The following is a 21,164-nucleotide window of genomic DNA, read 5'->3' as shown; positions in this document are numbered from 1 at the left end:
GTTACGAGCTATGGGTGGCAGTACTTGTTTTAAAAATACCAAATTTGCTACATTTGCATTTTTAAACGAAATATTCAAGAAAAAATTAAAAAAATATCAATGTTACCCCGGATTACGGTACCTCGGAAGTAGTGTAGATTCTCTTATACGAAGTCAGTAAAACTAGCTCAGAAAAATTTGTTGCGAAATTATTCATTTGCATACGATTTGTTCGTCGTGTTCGGAATTTGAATCAAGGTATTCGGAATATCAGACAAAATGAACACAGTGCTCGGCATTTAAGTCAAAATGGTGTTCCATACTTTTACGTAAAAAAATAAGGAAAAAGTTGAATTTAACAATTATATCTGCAGGCTCAACAACTAACAATTAGACTTTACGAATAAAATAAACTTTTCACATATATAAGCTAATTTATGACTATTAGATGCGTTTTAATTCACAGTTAGCCTTAAGTTTTCAAATATGAGTCAAAACGGTATATGTTGTCTTCGTACCACCTTAAAAACTTCCCCAAAAACGGCTGAAATTTACTTTTAACTTGAAGTTTGTGAAAAAGATAACAAGATAGATTTTCAAACTTTTTTTGTAGTTTGAATTGCTCTAATCTCAGACCACAACCCTTTGGTCGAAAGACGTTTGTTTTGAACCGATAATCGGTGATCTAGGAGTCTTATTTTTTGGAAGGCCGAGATGTTCTGTGCGAGGTCGTCCCGTTCCAATTATCGCGCGGTCCCGAGGGCTTGTTGTAGGATAGGAAGGAATGTCCACGCCGCGTGCGGATTGTGACATTTCTTCGTTGTTTTGTTCGGATGTCGAGCTACAGAGAGAGCGGGTTTGAAAAATGGATTGAAGTCGGAAAGGTGTGGGGATTCCGAGATGAGTTATGGTTATGAAACGAAAGTCTATTAATAGGTCTCCCTGTAGGTGCGGATGGTGGGGCGGGTCGAGAGTGCGTGCGTGTGTGACAGAGAATTATGTGCCAAAGCGGGGCCCTCTTGCGATGCGATGCTGCGCGCTCGGAACTGGAGTGTGTCTAGAGAATTAATTCATAAATTATGCTGATGAACGAGGTAAGATTCGGACCGGGAATGGTTGGCTGACTGGTTAAGTGTGTGTGTATATTTGGACCGGGCATGCCAGGGATCATTCTCTTCAAGCGACGATGACTAGCGCGACACGTTTGGCTGCTGAGCTGCGGCTGTGGCGAAGGTGCGACAGCCAAGTCTCTTCTTAGTTCTTACGCTCTTTATCGCCGAGCATTCTTTTGTAGCTCTTAAGAGGTTCTTCTTTCCTCCCGGGGTGGTGTATTTTTAATATTTTGTTCCCTTTTTCTTGTTCTTGTTCCCCGATGGGGTTTGCACCATGTCGAGCGGGGCGCGCGAGCTCTGCAGATGATGGCTCTGTAGGGTGTGGAACGAAGTCTTGGCCTTCGCTGGTTCTGCTCTTGGGTGATACGGCAAACAGGTTTTTCGGTGGGCTTTTGCCTGATTGTTCGTAGCAGAGATTGAGGAAGGACGGCCGGGGGAGAATCACTTATTGTGTCTGGACTCCTCGACGAGATCTCTATGAACTTGAAGGAGGAGGAAGATCATCACGACTCGGAACGCACCTCTTCCGCTGTTGTGAGTAGAAGTCGAATAATGAAAAGTGCATTCGCATAATCATCGTCATCATCTACTCCCGGAACGGTGATACCGGTGCTGACAACACCGGGATGGATCGTCATGGTTGTACACTCGGGTTCATCGCTTGAGTCTGATGCCTTCACAGCAAACGCTAATCACAAACCGCGCTCAAATTTCGCACCCCACTGTACGGGGATTCTAATTTATTCCGCTTTTAATATGCTGTCACTTTAAGAACGTATTCAATCATTTCTGATGACCGCGAAAAGGGGAGGAAGGGAGCGCACAACAAGCATCTCAATCGCGATGAACCTTTGCGGGCCGCACCAGAGCACTGATAGATGGCTGATGAGTCAGGATTTGACATTGTGTCACACGCGGGGAGCAGTCAGTCGCGCAATCACCATCAGTCAGTCAGTCAGTCTCAGGAGCGACCCGCGCAGGTAGGTAACCTCGGTGTGACCGATCGACCACACCCGGGTTACACGCGGATGACTGACGGACGACAACAGCGACGATGTTTTGATTGGCGGTGAGGTCACTCCACTTGTAGTATTCGCGATCCACAGAATCCACTGATGTCAAAATGTATCAACAATTTCTACATCCCATTAGGTATAAGTAAATTTAGTGGGATTAGTTGGATTATTTCATTGATGTTGGTTCGTGTTTGGCATATTCTTGACTAGAATATTGATGGATTACTGATTACATCATTGACGGATTCTCTTCAGGAACATTAGCGGATTTCAAACCAAATTTGTTAATTCGGCTTATCATTAATTCCGACTGATTATTTAATTCTGAGGTTCTTGGTGGTCTATTAAGAGAAATATTACAATCATCCTTGATGATGCATTTGGTATGCATAACTTCTAAAATTTTCTGCGGATTACTTCCAAAGTCCATGCTAAATTCCCATGGAGTCTTTGACAGAAGGATTCCAAATGATACGTCCTAAGAGATGGTGTGCAATCAGTGCATGTTCAAAAGTTATATTCTAAAACATCACAATTTAATACTGTAGAATTTCGAAATTACAGATGTTAGATAAGGAAATGTAAGCGTATATCGTTAATTTGTACATTTACAATGATACTAAATGAAGAATAGTCCTCAATCACGTCTGCTCACTGCGCATGAAACATCTGCACCAGAAAAACCGGCCAACCACCCTCACCATAAGGGACCGTTCGTTGCCCGATGTCCCGGTTCAAAGAACGCATCTTTCTCTCCGGTCGTGTCGCCCTGGCCAACAACTATTTCAGTTTTTGATCACGAGCCGCGTTCGAGCGCAAATTTGGCATTTACTCAAAGCTTGGGAATGCGTTCCCATTTGCGGCGCACCATACTGGCAATTTTCAGATCTGACACGGACTTTATTGCCCTGGTGTCCATTAACTAAAACTACGAGTTACAGTCATGTACAGTATCGGACATGTGAATTGCATCAAAGCTGTTTTTACATTACAAAAGGATCAACTTCGGAGAGCTATATCTGCGCCGTCTCAACTCATTATCATCATTTTTCTGTAACAAACCTTGAATTAGCACATTTTTTGATAAGTATTTAATAAAAGTTCGATGTAGCAGAAAACTGTGCGTCAAATCATCTTGGTGTGTTCAGAGAATTTGTTCATTAAGAGGTAATGAATAAATGTAACATTCGATGCATAGTTTTTCTGCTACATCATATTCTTTTGCCTTAGTGTATGTTTTTTTTTTCAATGTTGTTTTGAATCAATAGTTTACATTGAACTTTTTCAGTAGTTATCGAAAGTTGAGTCAATTTAAATTTCGTCTCAGAAAAATAAAAAGAGCTGTAGATCTCTGAAGTTGACCATTTTGAATGGGAAATCGACTTCGATGAATTTTATATGTCCGCTACTATACATAGTGATTATAGTTGGTAGCCCAAGCGTGCTCTGGAATCTCGCACTTTTCCGACCAATTTACAGTTGCGCCAGCTCGGCGGCTCCGAATGGGTGCGGCGAGGTTGAGGACGACGACGACGAACAACGTCGGTGGCGAGGGTGCGGAATTTATTCGCCGCGGCGACTTTCTTTTTCGGTTTGTTGTCTTCAAACAAGTCATATTTAATAAATAAACCAGTTGCTCCGAGACTCGTAGGGCAACGGACGGTCGCAACTAATTTGGTAAATTTATTGGCACGCAAGGATCCTAGTAGTCGGGAGGGAGGCATATGTACTTACTCATCTTTACAGTTACAATGTTGGCGCCGCTTTTCAGGACATATTCCAGATTTATGTGCTGGAAGCGAAGAGGAGTGATTTGGGTCAATTATGGCTATAATGATTTGCTGTTCTTAATGGTCTTTTTATGCCCTAATATTGACTTACACAGCGTAGCTAAAATGGCATTTTGTTGTGTCTCAAGATACAAACTATGTATCTATAGTAGTTTTTGAGTTGCTGAATTTGATGCCGTTCTCAGAAATGTTCCAGCACGTCACACTTTCAAGCTATAGGTCGCCAAAATTGTATAAAGCACTGGTTTAAATAAAAAGAATGAAGTATGATTTATCAAACTTGTTGGTGATCTAATCCATCAAGCACGCAAAATGGGAATTTAACTTCAATTTTAGATATAATCTGGTTGAAATTGCACGATACAATTCAGATTTCGTCGATTTTTTTTAAATTATTCGTTTTTCTTATGTGGCAAAATACAATACTTTTCTCAACAATCAAAAAATAAATTTTGAGCATCGAAAGCATTATGAACTTTGATGATAAGCATTGTTATTCACATGAAGTTTGAATTCTGTGACGAGTTAAGGAAATAAATTGCCATACAAGCTAGCAAACTTTCATGCAAGCTGGCTCAATTTTTTCATATCTTAACTGTTCAAATCTAAAATTGAGGGGGTTATAAACAATGGGTGTAAGTGACAAAATTCTGCTTTCGAGAACTACGTGTTTGTATTTCTTTTTTTTAAACAATTTTTCATACCATACAAATAGTATAGGATCCAAGTAATAAGTCAATCTTCTACGAATTGTGTTTTTTTCTCTTTCGATGGAAAAATACCGTTGAAAAGCTAAGAAACAGTAGAAATTTTCAGCACACCTAACTGACAACTGACCAAAATGTCACTAACACTCCTTTGCGTTTGGGCTCCTCAATTATTACCACGGATTTATCCTAGTTACTCCCCAGTGCCTCATTTCTTTGCGGTAGCTCAAGACGCCAGGGCATTTATTATTTATTAGCTTTTGGCATTATCTCGGAATGCTCCCGCGTGTTTGCGTTCACGCGCGCGCTCAGTTCACTCCTCGACCTGGAGGAGGAGATCAGTCACGAATCCGCGACCCATCGCATCGGGAAGAAGCGACGCAGCTCTGAAGTAGCAGCGAGCGTGATTGTCGGATTAGCGCCTCTATCGCGGGCGAGCACTCAATGGTTCTGTGCTACTCACTATCCACCGTTGCACACACGCATCCATTGCATACACCAGAAGGGTGCAGACAGGACCCGGTAGCCGCCGTAGCTGGGGCTTATGTTGATTAATCTTTCCCGGGGAGGTGGACTCCGTTAATTGATAGGGGGTGGCACTTTGTCATTAATCGGACGCGCGTAAAGATAATGGCGTGCGCACGGTGCGGAGAAATGGGCCCGAGTGGGGCCGCACTTACCTGTGATGGGTGGTGGTTCGACGACGGTCGAAGGTCCGAAAAAGGACGGGATGTCGCCGGAGGTTGTGACGGGGGTGTTGAGATCGCCGGTTTGGGTGTCACCTTGCGATTGAGACTGGTCCTCCGAGGACTGGTGCAGGGTCGAGTCCGATGAGTGGTGACCGGTGGTGGAGGTGGTACTCAGGAGGCTCAGATGTGGGTGATGGGAATTGCTGGGATTTGTGATTGACGAGGTGGAGGTGGTATGGGTGGTGATTGAGGACGAGGAGGAGGAAGTTGAGGAGGATGCTGTCGAAGTCGCGCTGGAGGCGGTGGACGTTTGAGCCGATGATGAGTGGTGGAGGCTGTGATGATGAGTGGCCGTCTGTGAGTGATGAGTGGCGGCCGTGTGAGTCTGGTGATGATATGGGTGGTACAGATGGTGGTGATTGTTGTTGGGCGTCGTCGAATTGTTGTTGTTGAGGCCCAACGAGGTCGTCGTGGCCGCTGTCTTGAACAGCCCACAGGTGTCGAAGCTGAGCACGTTGAAGTGCGCCGCAGCCGCTGATTCGGTCAGGAGGAATGTGTGATGCGGTGGCGCAACCAAGGTTTCAAGCCCTTCCATGATCATGGCAGCTGCTGGTGGTCCAGGGGCAACGCCACCTGTTGGAGAGAACAGAAACAGAACGAAGAGAAAATCTCCATGAGAAACGATTATCGAAGCTCGGCTCGGAACTGTACGGGGAAATTAATTAATTAAATGTTATTAAACAATTGACACTTGACATGGCAGTAATTTAGAGCAATTCCCGGCCGGAGAGCCGTGAAAGTGAACGACTAGCGTCGCGTCTGTCTAATATGGTCACTGTGTCAGCGTGTTACGGCCGGGCGGTTTGTAAACATTGCTTAGATAGACGTGTGTACGTTGAGAAGAGTGTTCGATGTGGCCTTAAATAGTGCGCTATTTGTTTTCATTAGATGGTGAGGGAGAAAGACTGAAACTGAGAGTGTCAGAGGTAATTGCCGGGTTTTTTTCTTCCATTTTCGGAAGTATTGTTTGCGCCATTGTCGCGGCTCGTTACCTATTCTGTGATGTGGAATTGACGTTTATCGCTTGTTCTTATATGAAAGTAGTAATGAGGTCAACAATTATTAGCTGTAAAGACGTTACGATCAACTGGTGAAATATACATTCTGTACTTGCTCCATAAGGATCATTTACTAGGACATGATTAGATATCCCGCTGACATGTGAATGTCATTCAAAAAATTCGATCACCACGCTCCAGACAATCCAGAGCATAAGGCACACGAATCGCATCCATTGCCATTATGGTCGCGGCCGATTGTCCGCCCGATCGATCGATCGATTAACCAGATTCCGATCTAATCTTTCCTTGGGGACAACGCGCCCCGCGAAGAACAGAGAACAGAGAACTCCTCGTATGTAACTGTCACTGCCTGGAGCAAAGCAATCGTTAAGCGAAGATATTCAGATTGGCCTCTTGTCGCGGGGTTCCTTTCACAAGAGGAAGAGGTGAAGCGGATGGAAAGTGATCAACAATAAAATTTATAGAAGATAAAGAAAATGTTTATATAATAAAAATAAAATATCGACATAGAAGGAGGGCGACACTGTGTGTGTCGAGAAGTGGCGAGGCGCGGAACGACAAGCGGAGCGCGTGAAAAAGAGAAGCGATGGCAGTTCGCTTCAGCTCGGGCCACTCTTGACACCAGAATAAAAGTGTCAAAATAAACGTATTAAATTTATAGATTTTATTCTGCGTGCGTTCATCAATGTGTGTGTGTGAATATGTGAGCACACGACGATGTCCACCGGCGGGTTGTCCCTTAACAATAATTTCCGACATGTCATCTGGGCTCTGGAATGAGGCGAGTGCTTGTTAGATGACTCGAGTTTGGCGGCGGCGACAGAGGCGACAGGCCACCGAAGACCTATTCTGTCTTTCTCCAGTGCCAAATGAAATCATCAGAAGGTGCCGGAGTTTACGTGTGCCCGCGCGACTTTTTTTTGTCCATTCTTTGATACGACGCGATCATGTTAGCTGTCTCTCCTGACTCAGAGGGAGATTTCGGGAAGAGCAGCAGCTAGGGGTATGCGGTACAAAGCTAAACGATAGACGGCATTTCTCGCATAACTTATGATCTCGCCCTAAAAGCCATTGCTAACCGAGTGTGTAGCTCGATATTTTTATGCAAATGAATGGACCAGGATAGAATCTGTTAGCACTGGGAGATAGAGGAGGATCTTCTCTTCATCGTAGCTTTGCCAAAAAAACGTGTAAGTAAATTCAGTTGCTCAATAACTACAAGCTACACACTTGGTTACCAATGGCTTTTAGGGCGAGATCATAAATTATGCGAGATTTGTAGATTTCAAAGTTAACAGAGGTTTTCAAATGGTTTCCAAAGCGGACCCAACAAGGTTTCAGAGCTTTCCCTAAGGGTATCTAAATAGTTTTTGGGGCTTCAAAAGGATTACCATTGATGCACTGTTCTTAAGAACTCCAAAAGGATTACAGGGATTTCCAAGGTTACCCAATAGGATATTAGCTGTTCTCAGGAAAGCCTGAGGGCTTCTGACGCGCCTCCTACAAAACCTCTGGAATCAAATGAAAAATAACTCCTTCCGAGAGGAAAACTCTCCGTAATCTTATTGATATCACTAGGATTTTTGGAAACTTCGCTAGAAGCCTCTACTACACCCTGAAACCCTTTTAAGAATTCTTTAAAACCTATTGCAATCCACTGAAAACCTTCAGAAACCTCTATCGAATCACTGACGAACCTCCTGGAAATGCTCTGGGAAGCCACAAGGAACTCTGAGAAGTTCTCCTGGGAATTTCTAAATCGTGGGAAACTAAATAGACATTTTTATGATTTTTAGGAGTGCCTTCGAGAGAACCTTGAGAACCTCTGGAAGGTAAATCACGTAGAGCTGTCTGGAAATGCTCCTCCCAGAACTGATAAATGGGAAAAAATGCTCTCTCTCGAACAGAGAAAGGGCAAAAAACCATCTCTTTCTCTTTGGAGCACTGAGGTTGTCAAAACAAACTCTTCACAACTGTGGGAATGAAAATAAGCAAACGCAAACGTGTAAAATCTTCATCCCGCAGAGTACGGACGCTCAGTTTGTGTGGGTGGGTAAATCGCTTCTCTTTTGTAGTTGATCATTGAAACGGGGAGAAAGAGGTAAATCATGAGCAGCCTGGTTTTAGATTAAGGACCTCTGATGTTACAAACTAGACATGTTATTTACCAATATATAACAATTTGAAGAAAAAAGAACAAGAAAATGACAGCAGTAGGTGACAAAAGGAGGGGTAATATCCATGAAAAAATAAAAAAGGTGGGGAAAAACAGAGTGACGGTCCAAAAAAAGAGGGGGGAAACCCAGTTAACGGTCCACTCGATATTGAAGAGACCATCAATCTAGAGAAATATCAAGCACAGAATTGAATACAGAATCAATGCAACCGCAGTTCAGGGGACCATGGAGCCATGAAAACCAAGTTTTATCATGGCTCTGTAACTCGTTACCGAGATATGAGATATCGAGTTATGGAGGTTTACTGTTACAGTAGTTTCTGGATTTTATCACAGCTCAGTTTTATCGTGCTTCATTTTGTCACGCTCGATTTAAGCACGGTTTTCTTTTCGATTATATCACGCTATGATAATCATATATGCAAAGGTTTAGTCAGATTTTAGTGAAAATTATACGACAAAAAACACTGTTTTATTATACAGTGAGGACCCGATTTTGTCAGTCCCTCAATGAATTTTGGGCTGACAAAATGGGGAACCTGACAAAATCGGGTCATTTCATAACCTAGAACATATCTCGTTTAATATAAGCCGAGATTCAGCATACTAAACTAGGTTTTTATGGAAGAATTCTAAGAAGTATCCCCAAAAACACTTTAAATTTGTTTTCTGGAATTAGATGTACTCCCAGGAACGATTTATGGAATAATTGGAGAAACACGTTTAAAAAATATTTAGAGGAATATAAATGAAATCCCGAGAGGAATTCCTGACGAAAAACAAGGAGCTTTTTCTAATTACTTTAAGGTGAAGATAAATCGAAGCCAAACCTCAACTTTTCAAGAACACAAATCTGGAGAACCAGACAGCGGTTTGAGCTGAAAACCTAATCGATTGGTCACACGCTGGAATTTCGAATACCAAGCTCCTTCAGCACTCGAATTTACAACTTGAAAAAAATCATAACTCACGTGAATCTAAAGCAATTTTTTTGGAATTTTAGGACTACACCAGGAGTTTACACCAAATGATATTTATGTGAAATCTATCAATTTTTTGGATACGCCAGGAAATGGCGATCGATTACATCTCAATTTTAATGCCTTTAAAACAATTCTAGACACTGATAGTCGCAATGGTTCATTAGTTCGAGGTCAGTTAAACCAGGTTAGTCATATTTGTTTGCGAAATTATTCATTTGAATGCAATTATTGAGTTTGCAGTGGGAGTTGAAAAGCACGGGCAAGCATGAGTTTTTTCGTTGCGTCGCCGGATTTTTTTTTTCGGTTTCACGTTTGCCGGGCAGAGCGAGTTTAAGAGCACGGGCAAGCATGAGTTTTTTTTTTCGTTGCGTCGCTGGTTTTTGGTTCTTTTTTTCGGTTTTCACGTTTGCCGGGCAGTGCGAGTTGAAGAGCACGGGCAAGCATGATTTTTTTTTCGTTGCGTCGCTGGTTTTGGTTCTTTTTTTCGGTTTTCACGTTTGCCGGGTAGTGCAAGTTGAAGAGCCCGGGCAAGCATGAGTTTTTTTCGTTGCGTCGCAGGGTTTTTGGTTCTTTTTTTTCGGTTTTCATGTTTGCCGGGCAGTGCGAGTTGAAGAGCACGGGAAAGTATGAGTTTTTTCGTTGCGTCGCCGGAATTTTGTTCTTCTTTCGGTTTTCAAGGTTCTAGGTGTGAGGCATAGTCGAATGGTTTGAATATCTGTGTATTAACTCAATTTCTCAATTGGACCCCGGCTTTTAATCCTTTTGTAAATTATCTAAAATTTTGAAAAAAAAACTCAGGAGCCAATACCGGCATTTAAAGAGGAACACTAATTATTACTAACATACTGCGAATAACGCATAATTTTAATTAAGGACTTACTAGTCCAATAGAAAAAATAGTTACTCAGGACTTCAAAATTATTCTAAATCAAAAGAACGTTTTCGAAAATTCCTGGGAGATTGATTTGGAAGAAGTGAGAACTATTATTAACAATATCAAAAATATGGAAGCCCCTGGCAATGATGGAAGTTTCTATATCCTTATCAAGAAAATTCCAGAAAGTAGCTTGTCATTCTTGATATATTGATTCGTTGATGTATTTAACAAATGTTTTCATTTGGCATATTTTCCTGACTAATGGGAAAATGCCAAGGTTGTACTAATATAAAAACCAGACAAAAATCCTACAGAAGCTTCTAGCTATCATCCAATCAGCTTGCTTCCAACGAAAATTCAATTTTTGCCAATGAACAGTTCGGATTCCGCCGTGGACATTCGACCACTCAAAAACTTTTACGTGTAACACATTTTATTCTTTCCAACCAATCTGAAGGCTATTCTACTGGTCTTGCTCTTCTAGACAAAGAAAAGTGTTTGGCATGAAGGTTTGATTGTAAATTTAAAAAAAACTTCAATTTTCCAACTTACATTGTTAGAATAATCGAAACTTATTCGTCAAGTCGTACACTGCAGGTTAATTATCAGAATTATCAATTATCAAGTCTGATAGACTTCCTGTAAGAGCTGGTGTTTTTCAAGGCAGCATTTTGGGGCCAATATTGTACAATATTTTCGCAACTGACTTACCTGAGTTACCTCAGCGATGTCAAAAATCTGTGTTTGCCATCCGCCTCTCCACCAAACTTTTTCTTCATTTTCTTCTTTCCTGCTTGCAAGAATGGAAAATTTCTCCTTCATTTGAAACCCTCAGGTAGACATGTTGTCACAATGAGAGGGGTTCCAATAAATTGGTCAGATGACGTTAAGTATCTAGGGCTCATGCTAGATAAAAATTTAACTTTCGAAAATCACATTAAATAAATAATATTGAAGTTATCATTAGAAGTATCGCATACCCTTAGTCAGCACCCAAGAATCCGGGAGAACGGGGAGAACCCGAAAGTACCGATGGACGCGAGCCTTAATCTACGAGCAAGGTTACATATGAGAATGTTGCCATCAGATTAAGATAAGATTTAAGAACGTAGGTAATTGACAGTTCTTGGATGTTGTGCGTCGTCGTGTCTTTTCACACCGTCGTCACGTTGTTGTCGTCAACCGTCTACTGCTGGATCAGTACCTACTCCGGATTGAGGAGGTGCGAAGAAGAGATTGAATCTGAAGCCCGAAGATTCGGCGATCCCCGATAGGGATCTTGAGTGAAAAGGAATGTCACTGTCAGCGCTGGAGGGTTTTTCGTCGGAATACACTCTAGTCAACTCTTGTCAACTTGGTGAGAGTCGCGAGATGCTTTGTGTGACATCCCTGAATAGAAAGCCATCACAACAGACGGACGGCCGTGGCTAATTGAAGTCACGGTAGCAATTGACGGGAGAGAAGAACTTCACAAATTCGGCGTTCGGCTCTGAAGCCTCAATTAGTTGAATAAACACTCACTGTGGTCAGTAGACTGCGCACGCAGAAAACTGGCTGAAGTACGTTATGGGAACTATTCAAACACCTATTAGCGCCTTTGGAACTATTGTTAATGATCATTAGCGCCCTAATTAGCACTTTGGGCTGTGGCCGAAATTGAGTGGCTCAGCCCCAAAACAAAGACTACGGTAATGAACTTCGCAGCAAACGATGATCATCCGTCGAATATGCTCCGCGACCTTCTGGTTATGGGTAACAAATAACAGTTATTTAGAGTTACTCTATTTTCCAATCGCAAACGACGACGACGACGTCTGCAAAAGCGATCAATTTCGGTTTTGGGAAACCACTTGTTGCGCCCGCCGCGGATCGAAAACGATCCTGCGACTTAGATTAGAATAACACACATTCTGGGAGGGGTAGAGTTTTGCGGCGAAGACAGAAAGACGGCTGAGGAAGCGTCATGTTGTAAAAATAAATATTCCGACAGTGCTCCCCATCGCGGCGGCTTAGCTTCTGCGATCGTTTTCTATAGGACTCATATTCTGCCTATAAAAGCATAACTGTCCCATATGGAAAAGTAGTCATTGAAAAAATAGCGCCCAAAGTTTGAAGTTTGTCTTCTCATACATATGTTAATATATTTAAACGTGAATGTCTCATTGAGAAGAGGTGTTGGCTTGAAAATCCATATGAGACAATTGTGCTTTTATAGGCAGTATACCTATGACGAGTGACTGAATCAGGCATCTTCTTCGCCGTCGTCATCTTAGTCAAAAGATTGTTTATTTTGGAGGAAAACTCGCCCATTTTCAGCCGTGCTTCACAAACACACTTGTTACCCGCGTTGGAAGCGGTGTTATTTATGACGAATTGCGTGTTCGTTTCGCTGCGGTAAGCAAACAGTTGGTTTGCGTTCCAAGCGAAATGATCGTTCTGTGTGTTATGGAAAATATGGGTTGATTTGAGTTGATTTTTTCCCGTGATTTTGAAGAATTGCAAGGCGTTGCCGTGAAATCATAAACTATTGGACCAGTATTAAGAAGGTTGACATGAATTGAACCCAAATTGTCGCGTGGTTTAGAACCGTCGGATCGACCACGCTGATGGTGTACTAGCTTGATTTTTCCAACAGTGTTGTACAAAGAACATTGTCGCGATTACTGAAGTGTTAATACCGATTCTACTCAGAATCCTGCCTATTGTGCCTAACTTGAACTTTAAGTTGAATTTAAACACAGTTTGAAAAGAAAACAGCTAATATTGTCAACCAATCTAGAAAGAACTGGTTTTTGTTAAAAGTTATTTATAGATGGTTTTACTCAAGCGTTGTTCAAGGCTTCAGCATAGGGTAATATTTATATTAAAACCAAAAAATCCGTACTCATTACCGTGATAAAACCTAAACTGTTACTGAGGAAGTAGTTTAGCCTAATGTACTTTAATAGGAAAGGCATCTTCTGTCCTTAGTTATCTCAGCACCTGTTTGAACTATACCACTTTTTTGTTATATGAAATAAAAAGATTTTGTATTTTGGCTCCAACAGTCTAAGTTGGTAGCAAATGGATGTTTCGCTTTAAAATATCTCCATGTTACAGGGTTGGTAGCTGATCACTTTTTTTACCTTAAATGTCACTTTTTGCAACAAAAAGTCACCGAAGTAAAGTTTTTCCAGAAAAAGGTCAGTAAAGTCACTATTTTCATGAGCTGTTGATTATGAAATTTAAGGCTGGATCAGCATTTCAAACACAAACAGCAAGCATTAGAAGTTTGTTATTATGAAAATAAATATAGTGTGATTTGGAAATCAAAGTGTGAAAAATATGAATCCCAATATTTTTCACACTTTGATTTCCAAATCTGAAAACCTTCTGAAAAAAATCAGGTCAATTTTCCGCAGACATTTCCAACGAAAAATGTGGAAAAATGTCTGGCGAAGGTTTTGGAAGAGATTATAGCAAAACTTTAGGTAGCGACTTTGGTTTGAATTTTCTGGCCGAAATATTTGAATGAGTTTTGGCGGCAACCAGGACAAATATCTGACAGATTGGTGAATAAATTACGAATAGACTTTATGTCTGGACTTTAGAAGGATCACCTGCGTTCTGAAAAACCCTCACCAAAACTCCTCCGGAAGATAAACCAGAGATGGTTAGCAATGGCAACAAAACAGATTCAAAGTGTTTGCCGAGATTCGTTTGGGACTTCAAAAGCGAGTTTTTTTTCTAGAAATCATTCCAGAAATTACATTAGAGATTCCTATAAATAAGTTATAATGGAAAAATATTGAATAACCCCTAATGGGGTGGCCCATTTCGTATAACGTTTCGCATAAGGACGTTTCGCATAAAGCGATTTTATCCAGGAACAGGTAGCATTTTAAAGAAGGCATATAATTCTCATTATGCCAAACGTCCTTATGCGAAGCATCGTAATGCAAAACGTCGTTATGCGAAATGTCTCACCCCCAACCCTTGATACTGTTGTTTTCCCATGACTTTGGTCAACTATCTCTATGCAAACAATCTATGATAAAGGATTGAACACTGTTGGACAATAATAATTAATCACTAGTGATATCAGTTTCGGTTCCCCAACATCAAATCCACCTGTGCATGAATTTCAGCAATAAATAAGCATCTAATAAATAAAGATTTTTTTTTCAAAAAAAAAAAACGATTTATATCAACTACTGTTGGCTTTATAATAAAAAAAAAAATGCAAAATTATTCATTTTCATAGTCGCAGAACATATAAAATTGGAATTTTGAGCAGTAGGTACATTCCTTTTAAACAGTGATTTCGCTAAAAATTCGATCACGAGTTTGTTTTCCGGAGTTTATGTTTTTAATAAACTACGAGTTTTCTTACAACTGAAATTAGAAACTTAAAATAGTAAACTATACCAAGATAATATCAGACACATAAAACAAATGAAAAGCGAAAGCGCCTATTTTAAAAACATTTATGGCAATCAAATGATAACCCGGACAGCAAAACTGTTAAGTCATATTTAAAATTACTGCAATTCTTTACATTCTAAATTTTCGTATTGTGTGGGTTGCTTAATATCCACATCTACTTCATTTTTTGTCATTTTCATTACTAATATTTGTAGTTTTGAAGTCACTTCAAGGTCATTTTTGGAATTGGACAGTCTTGAGGTGGGCCACTATATTTAAGAATTAGATTAATGTTCTGAGAACAACCTGGATTAGGATAAGACCTATGCAAAATGGATAAGTTTACATTCTGTTGACAGATATTTAATGAATAAATCGCATTGCCTTACTTAGCACTAACATGTGACATTGATGAAGAAGACATTATAATACAAATATATGCTAAAAAAAATTCTGATAACATTTCGACGTATTCCCAAAATGTAGACCCTGAACCATAATTATATATGTGGGGACTCGGGGCCATTGTCTTGATGGCTTCCCCTGAAAAGCATTTGGATACTTTAGAATAATTCTTTGTAAGGTTTTCATTATCCGAAGTCAAACTATTTTTGAACGTTCAAAATGGTTTAAATCCCTTATAAACGTGAACCAATTTTAAATTTTAGTTATTGTAACTAATGTTTCCTTTAATGTTTTATATATCTTGTTCTTTTTGGGGATTATTCGACAACAACCAAATTTAATTGATAATTGCCTTCTAATTGGTACCGAAATTCAAACCACGCTTATTCTGTTCATGTTTTAATTTCAAGTTGTTTAATTTACTGAATTGTTTTGATTTGAAGAAATTGGTGTTGGGCTTGTAACAGGTCCTTTTCTAAAGACATCGTCTCTATTTTAATGCATGACTTCAAAAAGCTTCTTGTTTTAATGAAAGATCTCTAATGACTCTATTTTAATTGATGTGACCTCTAAAGTCTCTTTTTTTCCTTATTCTGATTGCAGTGAGTCCTGTATACTACAGGCTCCAGAGAAAAAAAAATCAAAGACCATAACGCGTCTCACATGTCTAGAGGAAAAATTTAGGAAATTTTCTATTAATTCTAGTCCAAAGTTTTCGTCTGGATTCTCTACCAATTCTCTAAGAAATTCTTCCAGCGATGTTTCAAAGGATGCTTAGAGGAGTTTCTCCAGAAAATCCATCAGCACTCCAACAATACCAGCTCTAGTAATTTCCTCAGGGATTATCCCGATTATTTTCCAATGATTATATTAGGAGCTACTCCGAATATTTTTTCACTAATCCTTTAACCGAATTTTCCTGTCGTTACTCTAGGAGATCTTGCAAAACTTTTTTGAGGATGTTCTAAACGTAAATTTTGAAGAGTAAAATCCTGGAGAGCTTTAGACTTCTTTGAAAAATATCTAAAAGATTATTTGAAGAAAATCCTGATGGAATTTCTTATTGCATTAATGAATGTTTGTCCTTAACTGGCATACACCAGATTTGATGGTATGTCTGAAACATACTTTTGGGAACTTGTCATCAGAAGACACAGTGTGTTTGTTTGATAAATTGAGACATAAATTTGCGAAAAATACGCATTCTAGTGGGACTTTAACTCACGACTCCGTGTACGCTAGACCGGCGCTTTAACCAACTAAGCTACAGAACACCTTTTGATTCTGCGGAATAGCTTCATTGCTTTTAGTCGACAGTGGCACAAGTTGTGTCCTCATAGCTGATTATTTTTATCTAGAACTAGTGGTCCCGGCAAACTTCGTCTTGCCATCAAGTAGGCTGTTAAAAAACGTGATGAATCGTCCCATACAAAATGACAGTTCCTTTCATGCTCGTTTTTCCGACTTTCCCGGTGAATATCCTGGGATTTTTACACTCACAAACACGTCGGAACACTTGACGAACAAAACGGAAATATAATCATTTAAATCCGTTGACCCGTTCGGAAGCCATTTCGTGACATACAAACACCATTCCATTTTTATTTATAAAGATTTCATCTCCTGATGGCCCCTTATACTGAATCGACCCCTTTGAAATTTACAACTTGATGTCTGGGGTCGGAAAGCAAAATATATGCACAAACATGTGTAAGCACAAATTAATCAAGTCCTGAGTTTGCCTTCATTCGGGCTACTTGCCCGCCACATACCATGTGCTTTCTTGGAGTATTTAGTTTTTATGCAGGTAAGGTAAGGTTCTAGTCATTTGGCGAAGGGACTTTTACACATTATTTACTGAATTAAGAGGAAAATGACCATCATCGTTTTGAAAATTTCAAAACCAATTTTTTTGCTCGAAATCGAAGCAATATTCATGAAAATCTATCATTGAATTGCACTTGCAATCTCTATTGCGGTGATAGATTTTCATGAAGATGTCTTTAAATTTGAAAGAAAAATCTGTTTTTAAATTATTGATGATTGCTGATGATTGAATGATGATTTCTTGAGTCGCAATTGAACAAACATATAACAATTAACATTTTTTGAAACAAAAAAAAAACTGTAACAATGTCTTGGCTGATTCCATGATTGGTTCTAATCATTCATAAATGTTTAACTATAAATATGTTCGTCGAGATTTGTGGGGGCCTCTAAAATGTGGGGGTTCTAGGGCCATGGTTCCCTCGGCCCCTCCGTAAATGCGGCCCTGTAATCCCAAACACGATAGAAATAGAATGATTTGAAAGACATGAAGGTAATTTCAAGGGCTGTTCATATCGTATTTCATTTTGAAATGAGGTTGATTTAAAGCTTCTGTTTAGGAAACAAATTATGCGTTATACATCAATTAACAATCAATAAACAATCCTGAGAAGTAAGCTGGTAGTAAAAAATATAAATAAGAAAAATCTTTTTTTTTTGCGATAGAGTGAAATTTGTCAAAGACTAACAGTTAGTCAAACTTCGAATTACCCCGGAACAAAAGTTCTCGTTTTTGTAAATGTCTTGCAAATTTGAGGATGTTCAATATTCAAGTTCTCCATATGTTTACAAAATTGAGGCAAAACTTCAAGCTTTGTTCTTCAAGTCTGTTTTCTGCAAATTTTCTCTGAATTCTTAAGTAAAATTCTTACAAAATTATAAAAATGATTGGGGTTTAGAGCAAAATTTGAAATATATGGTTTTCTAGTGGCATGGAAATTTTCAATTTGAATTTACAATTCTGGACAGAATGATGCATTCACAATTTTTCAAGCAATATAGTAAATTTTTGAGCCCTAGATCCTAGTGTTATGATCGATCATATTTTGCCTATCACTAGTTTTTAACTTTTACCCAACCGATACCGATTGTTTAAGCTTATCAATTCTCGTACGATTTATGATAACATATTAAAACCCATTTCTTTCCGCTACACACTCGTTGTTTCGAAGGAAACAAATAAATAAATAATCCAATGGGATATACGGTAGATTGCAAATTATTGAACACCACCAAATTATTGCACACTTGCCAATATTCAGGGAATATTGCACTAATGACAATGAATTGAAACCCTTATATTAACGCTAAATACTAATGAATACTGCATTCCAGCTTTGGTTCTCATTAGAAAGTTCAAAATCATGCACTTGCAGCGCTATTCAAGTAGCAATGAAATAGCTGCTACCGAAGTCAAATCTAAAAGGATTTCAATTGTTTCTCAACGAAAATGGAGATTTATGTTATGGTTTCATAATGCGAGATGAACTCATTAGAACAACTTAGTTTTTCTTTGTAAATATTAAAGCGTTCAATAAATGGCGCACCGCCAGCAGCTGTAGCCTAACTTGGCTATGGAGTGCACGCCGCGACATACGCAATGCCCATTGTTACAAAATATAAACAAAACTGACAGAACAAAATGCAATTTTGCACTCCTACTGGCTTTGTCTTTGATAAAATCATTAGGGGTATTCACTTAAAGTTGCGTAAACTGAGATAACAGTAAAGAAATATTTCAAATGAAATATTCCTATTCTGTCTTTAGGGGATGAAAAGTAAGAAACAATAATCTAGTAACCTACCCAACAAAAATGTCACGCTACTCAAAAGTTATTCACAATGTTTTATACGATTTGTGACAGTCGGCACAGTGGCATTCAGTTTAGTAACGAGGACCAATGATTTCTTCACGGCTCCCGAAATCTTTTCCAGATCGTTACCAAAGAGCAACAATCTGGTCTTCTACCTTAGTTATATTAATTGGTTTGATCTGTCTGTCGTTTTGATTGCTTTGGACATTTTGATTGTTGAGACCGTGTCTGGATCTTGGTTCAGATAGTTTTCCACGATTATAAAAGTGATCCCAGTGTTTTGCAATGGAATAAAAAATCATATGGTCTTAAAAATTAAATAGTCAAATCAAATGCCTCTACTGCCTGAAGCCTAATTTGATGACAAATGATAAGAATCGATGCGCGTTGCGTTTAAATTGGCTTAAACACACTACATTATGCTATCAAATGGTAATTTCTTGTTGTAACAAAATCTTATTTGAATAGGACTTTTGACTCGTTCTACCACCTTCATCAGTCGCGTAAATAACATCCCTCCAATCGTTTTCTTCAAAGCTATCTCAAATCAACGGTCAATCGTTTTCCTGTTGTGTCTGAGCACTGGACTTTCATGCAAAATCAGTACCTATTTGTTTTCGAATCGATTTTATTCGCAAGTATTTCGTTCAACTCGTTTCGAAAATTAATGTTATGTTTGTTTATAAATAATAAATTTGATGATCGTTGTTATAGCGACCGACGCATTCTTGGATTGATCGACTGTGGAATCTCCACACATTGAAATATTTCTTACACAGTTTATACAAATTTGTGAAATATTTAAGATACACAGTTTATCACCATATACGCGAAAATTTACGCCAATAAGTGAATACCCCTATTATTTCATCGAATTATCATGCAAACTCGACGTAATTTGTTAAATGTATTGTTTGGAATGTTACATCACGCCGTCTTCAATTACACTAGCAAGTCAACTTTACGCAAAAATAAAAATAAAAGTTGTTTGCAATAATTGGGCTCAAAGTGTGCAATAATGCGGACGGATATTCACAAATTTCATAACGCTGAAGGGGATGGGTAGGTGTCTTCATGACGTTATAGTTCATATGAAATTAGTAGAATATTCTTACAAAAAGCGTTACGAAGGGGTGGGTGGGTGTCAAAAATTTTTAATTTAAGCGTTATGAAATTTGTGAACAAACCCTTTTAGTAGTGTTCAATAATTGGGTTTTGGCAAGGGTTCATGAATGTGGAAAAATGTCAATCAAATCAATTGAAAAGCATAAAAATCGATAGAAAATCTGATAGCCGAATATATTTGCTGGTTTTGAACAAAATTCAGTTCAAGTTTAAGGGATTCTGATATATTTAACAGCCAAATTACTGACTCTGCTTCCTTAACCGTGAAATAATTGGCAATTTACCCTAGTGTATGATCTTCTTTTCATCTTAATGTAATTCTATTCAAATGTTGAATTAAAATTGAAATTGGTTTTCGGAGCGTTATCATTAATTATGCGAGAATTGTAATAGGTAATCGATGGAACAGCAACGTTATATTTATTTAAATAAATCTATCCCATACTATAAATGTCATTATCAAAATTTAATATTTGTGGAAAACAATCAGTATCAATTTGCACTAAAAAAAAACCACGACCCAGTACACGATGGTCCGCTGAGGAACCTGTTGGATGACGCGCGTCTACCGATAAACCAACCATCCCACCCCAACTCCCAAAAGCGTGCTACCAGTCATTTGTTTGGAATCTATTTTTAGGGCTAATTTTTTGCATAAACATAGAGTTCCAACCACACGTTTTTGCGCCGGGAATAAAACCGTTCCGTAAGTATAGTTGCGTGTTGTTCTATTTTTGCGACCATTTTGCGCCACCACGCGAGAAAGAGAAGCAAGTGAAAAACACACATTTCCGCACGGTGGAATCACATTTGCCCTCCGTCGGCACATTAGATTCTTCTATGGTGGCGCGACGCTGGCTGGCTGGTGGCGGAGCACCAATGCAAGGGGGTTGCGAAGCTCACCTCACTCCCAGCAGTGACGTCAGAGGACGCTGCTTCGGGAGTCGTGCGAAAAAATATGCTTGCTTTTATGAATGAAACCACTTGCCATCGATCGGTTGTTGCGCCACCGAAGATTTGGAAACTTTGCGCTTCTTTGAACGGGCGCGTTGCTTTGAGGAAAAATCGATAGAGGCTGTTATCGCGTGCGCGCACTCATACACCGAAAAATCTTTTATCGGTAGAGCCGTTACAGTGCTCGAATGTGTCCACATAATGTACACAGAGATCCTTATGTG

The 21,164-nt window shown here is 39.4% G+C and overlaps 1 protein-coding gene across 2 annotated transcripts in view; it reads right to left on the bottom strand.

Annotated features, from left to right (window-relative positions):
* The window catches only part of LOC5569282 (dendritic arbor reduction protein 1), a 375,741-nt gene that overhangs the window by 7,906 nt on the left and 346,671 nt on the right, over positions 1-21,164 (bottom strand). For both annotated transcript variants that reach the window (XM_021854296.1, XM_021854297.1), the window contains exon 5: positions 5,285-5,926. In XM_021854296.1, coding sequence (XP_021709988.1) covers positions 5,285-5,926 — 642 coding nt within the window. The remainder of the gene's footprint in view (positions 1-5,284; positions 5,927-21,164) is intronic.

This window comes from Aedes aegypti, chromosome 3 (genome assembly GCF_002204515.2).
Source record: "Aedes aegypti strain LVP_AGWG chromosome 3, AaegL5.0 Primary Assembly, whole genome shotgun sequence".
NCBI classification, from domain to species: Eukaryota; Metazoa; Arthropoda; class Insecta; order Diptera; family Culicidae; genus Aedes; species Aedes aegypti.
Note: the sequence above shows the minus strand (reverse complement) of the source record. Positions and strands in the feature narration are given on the sequence as shown.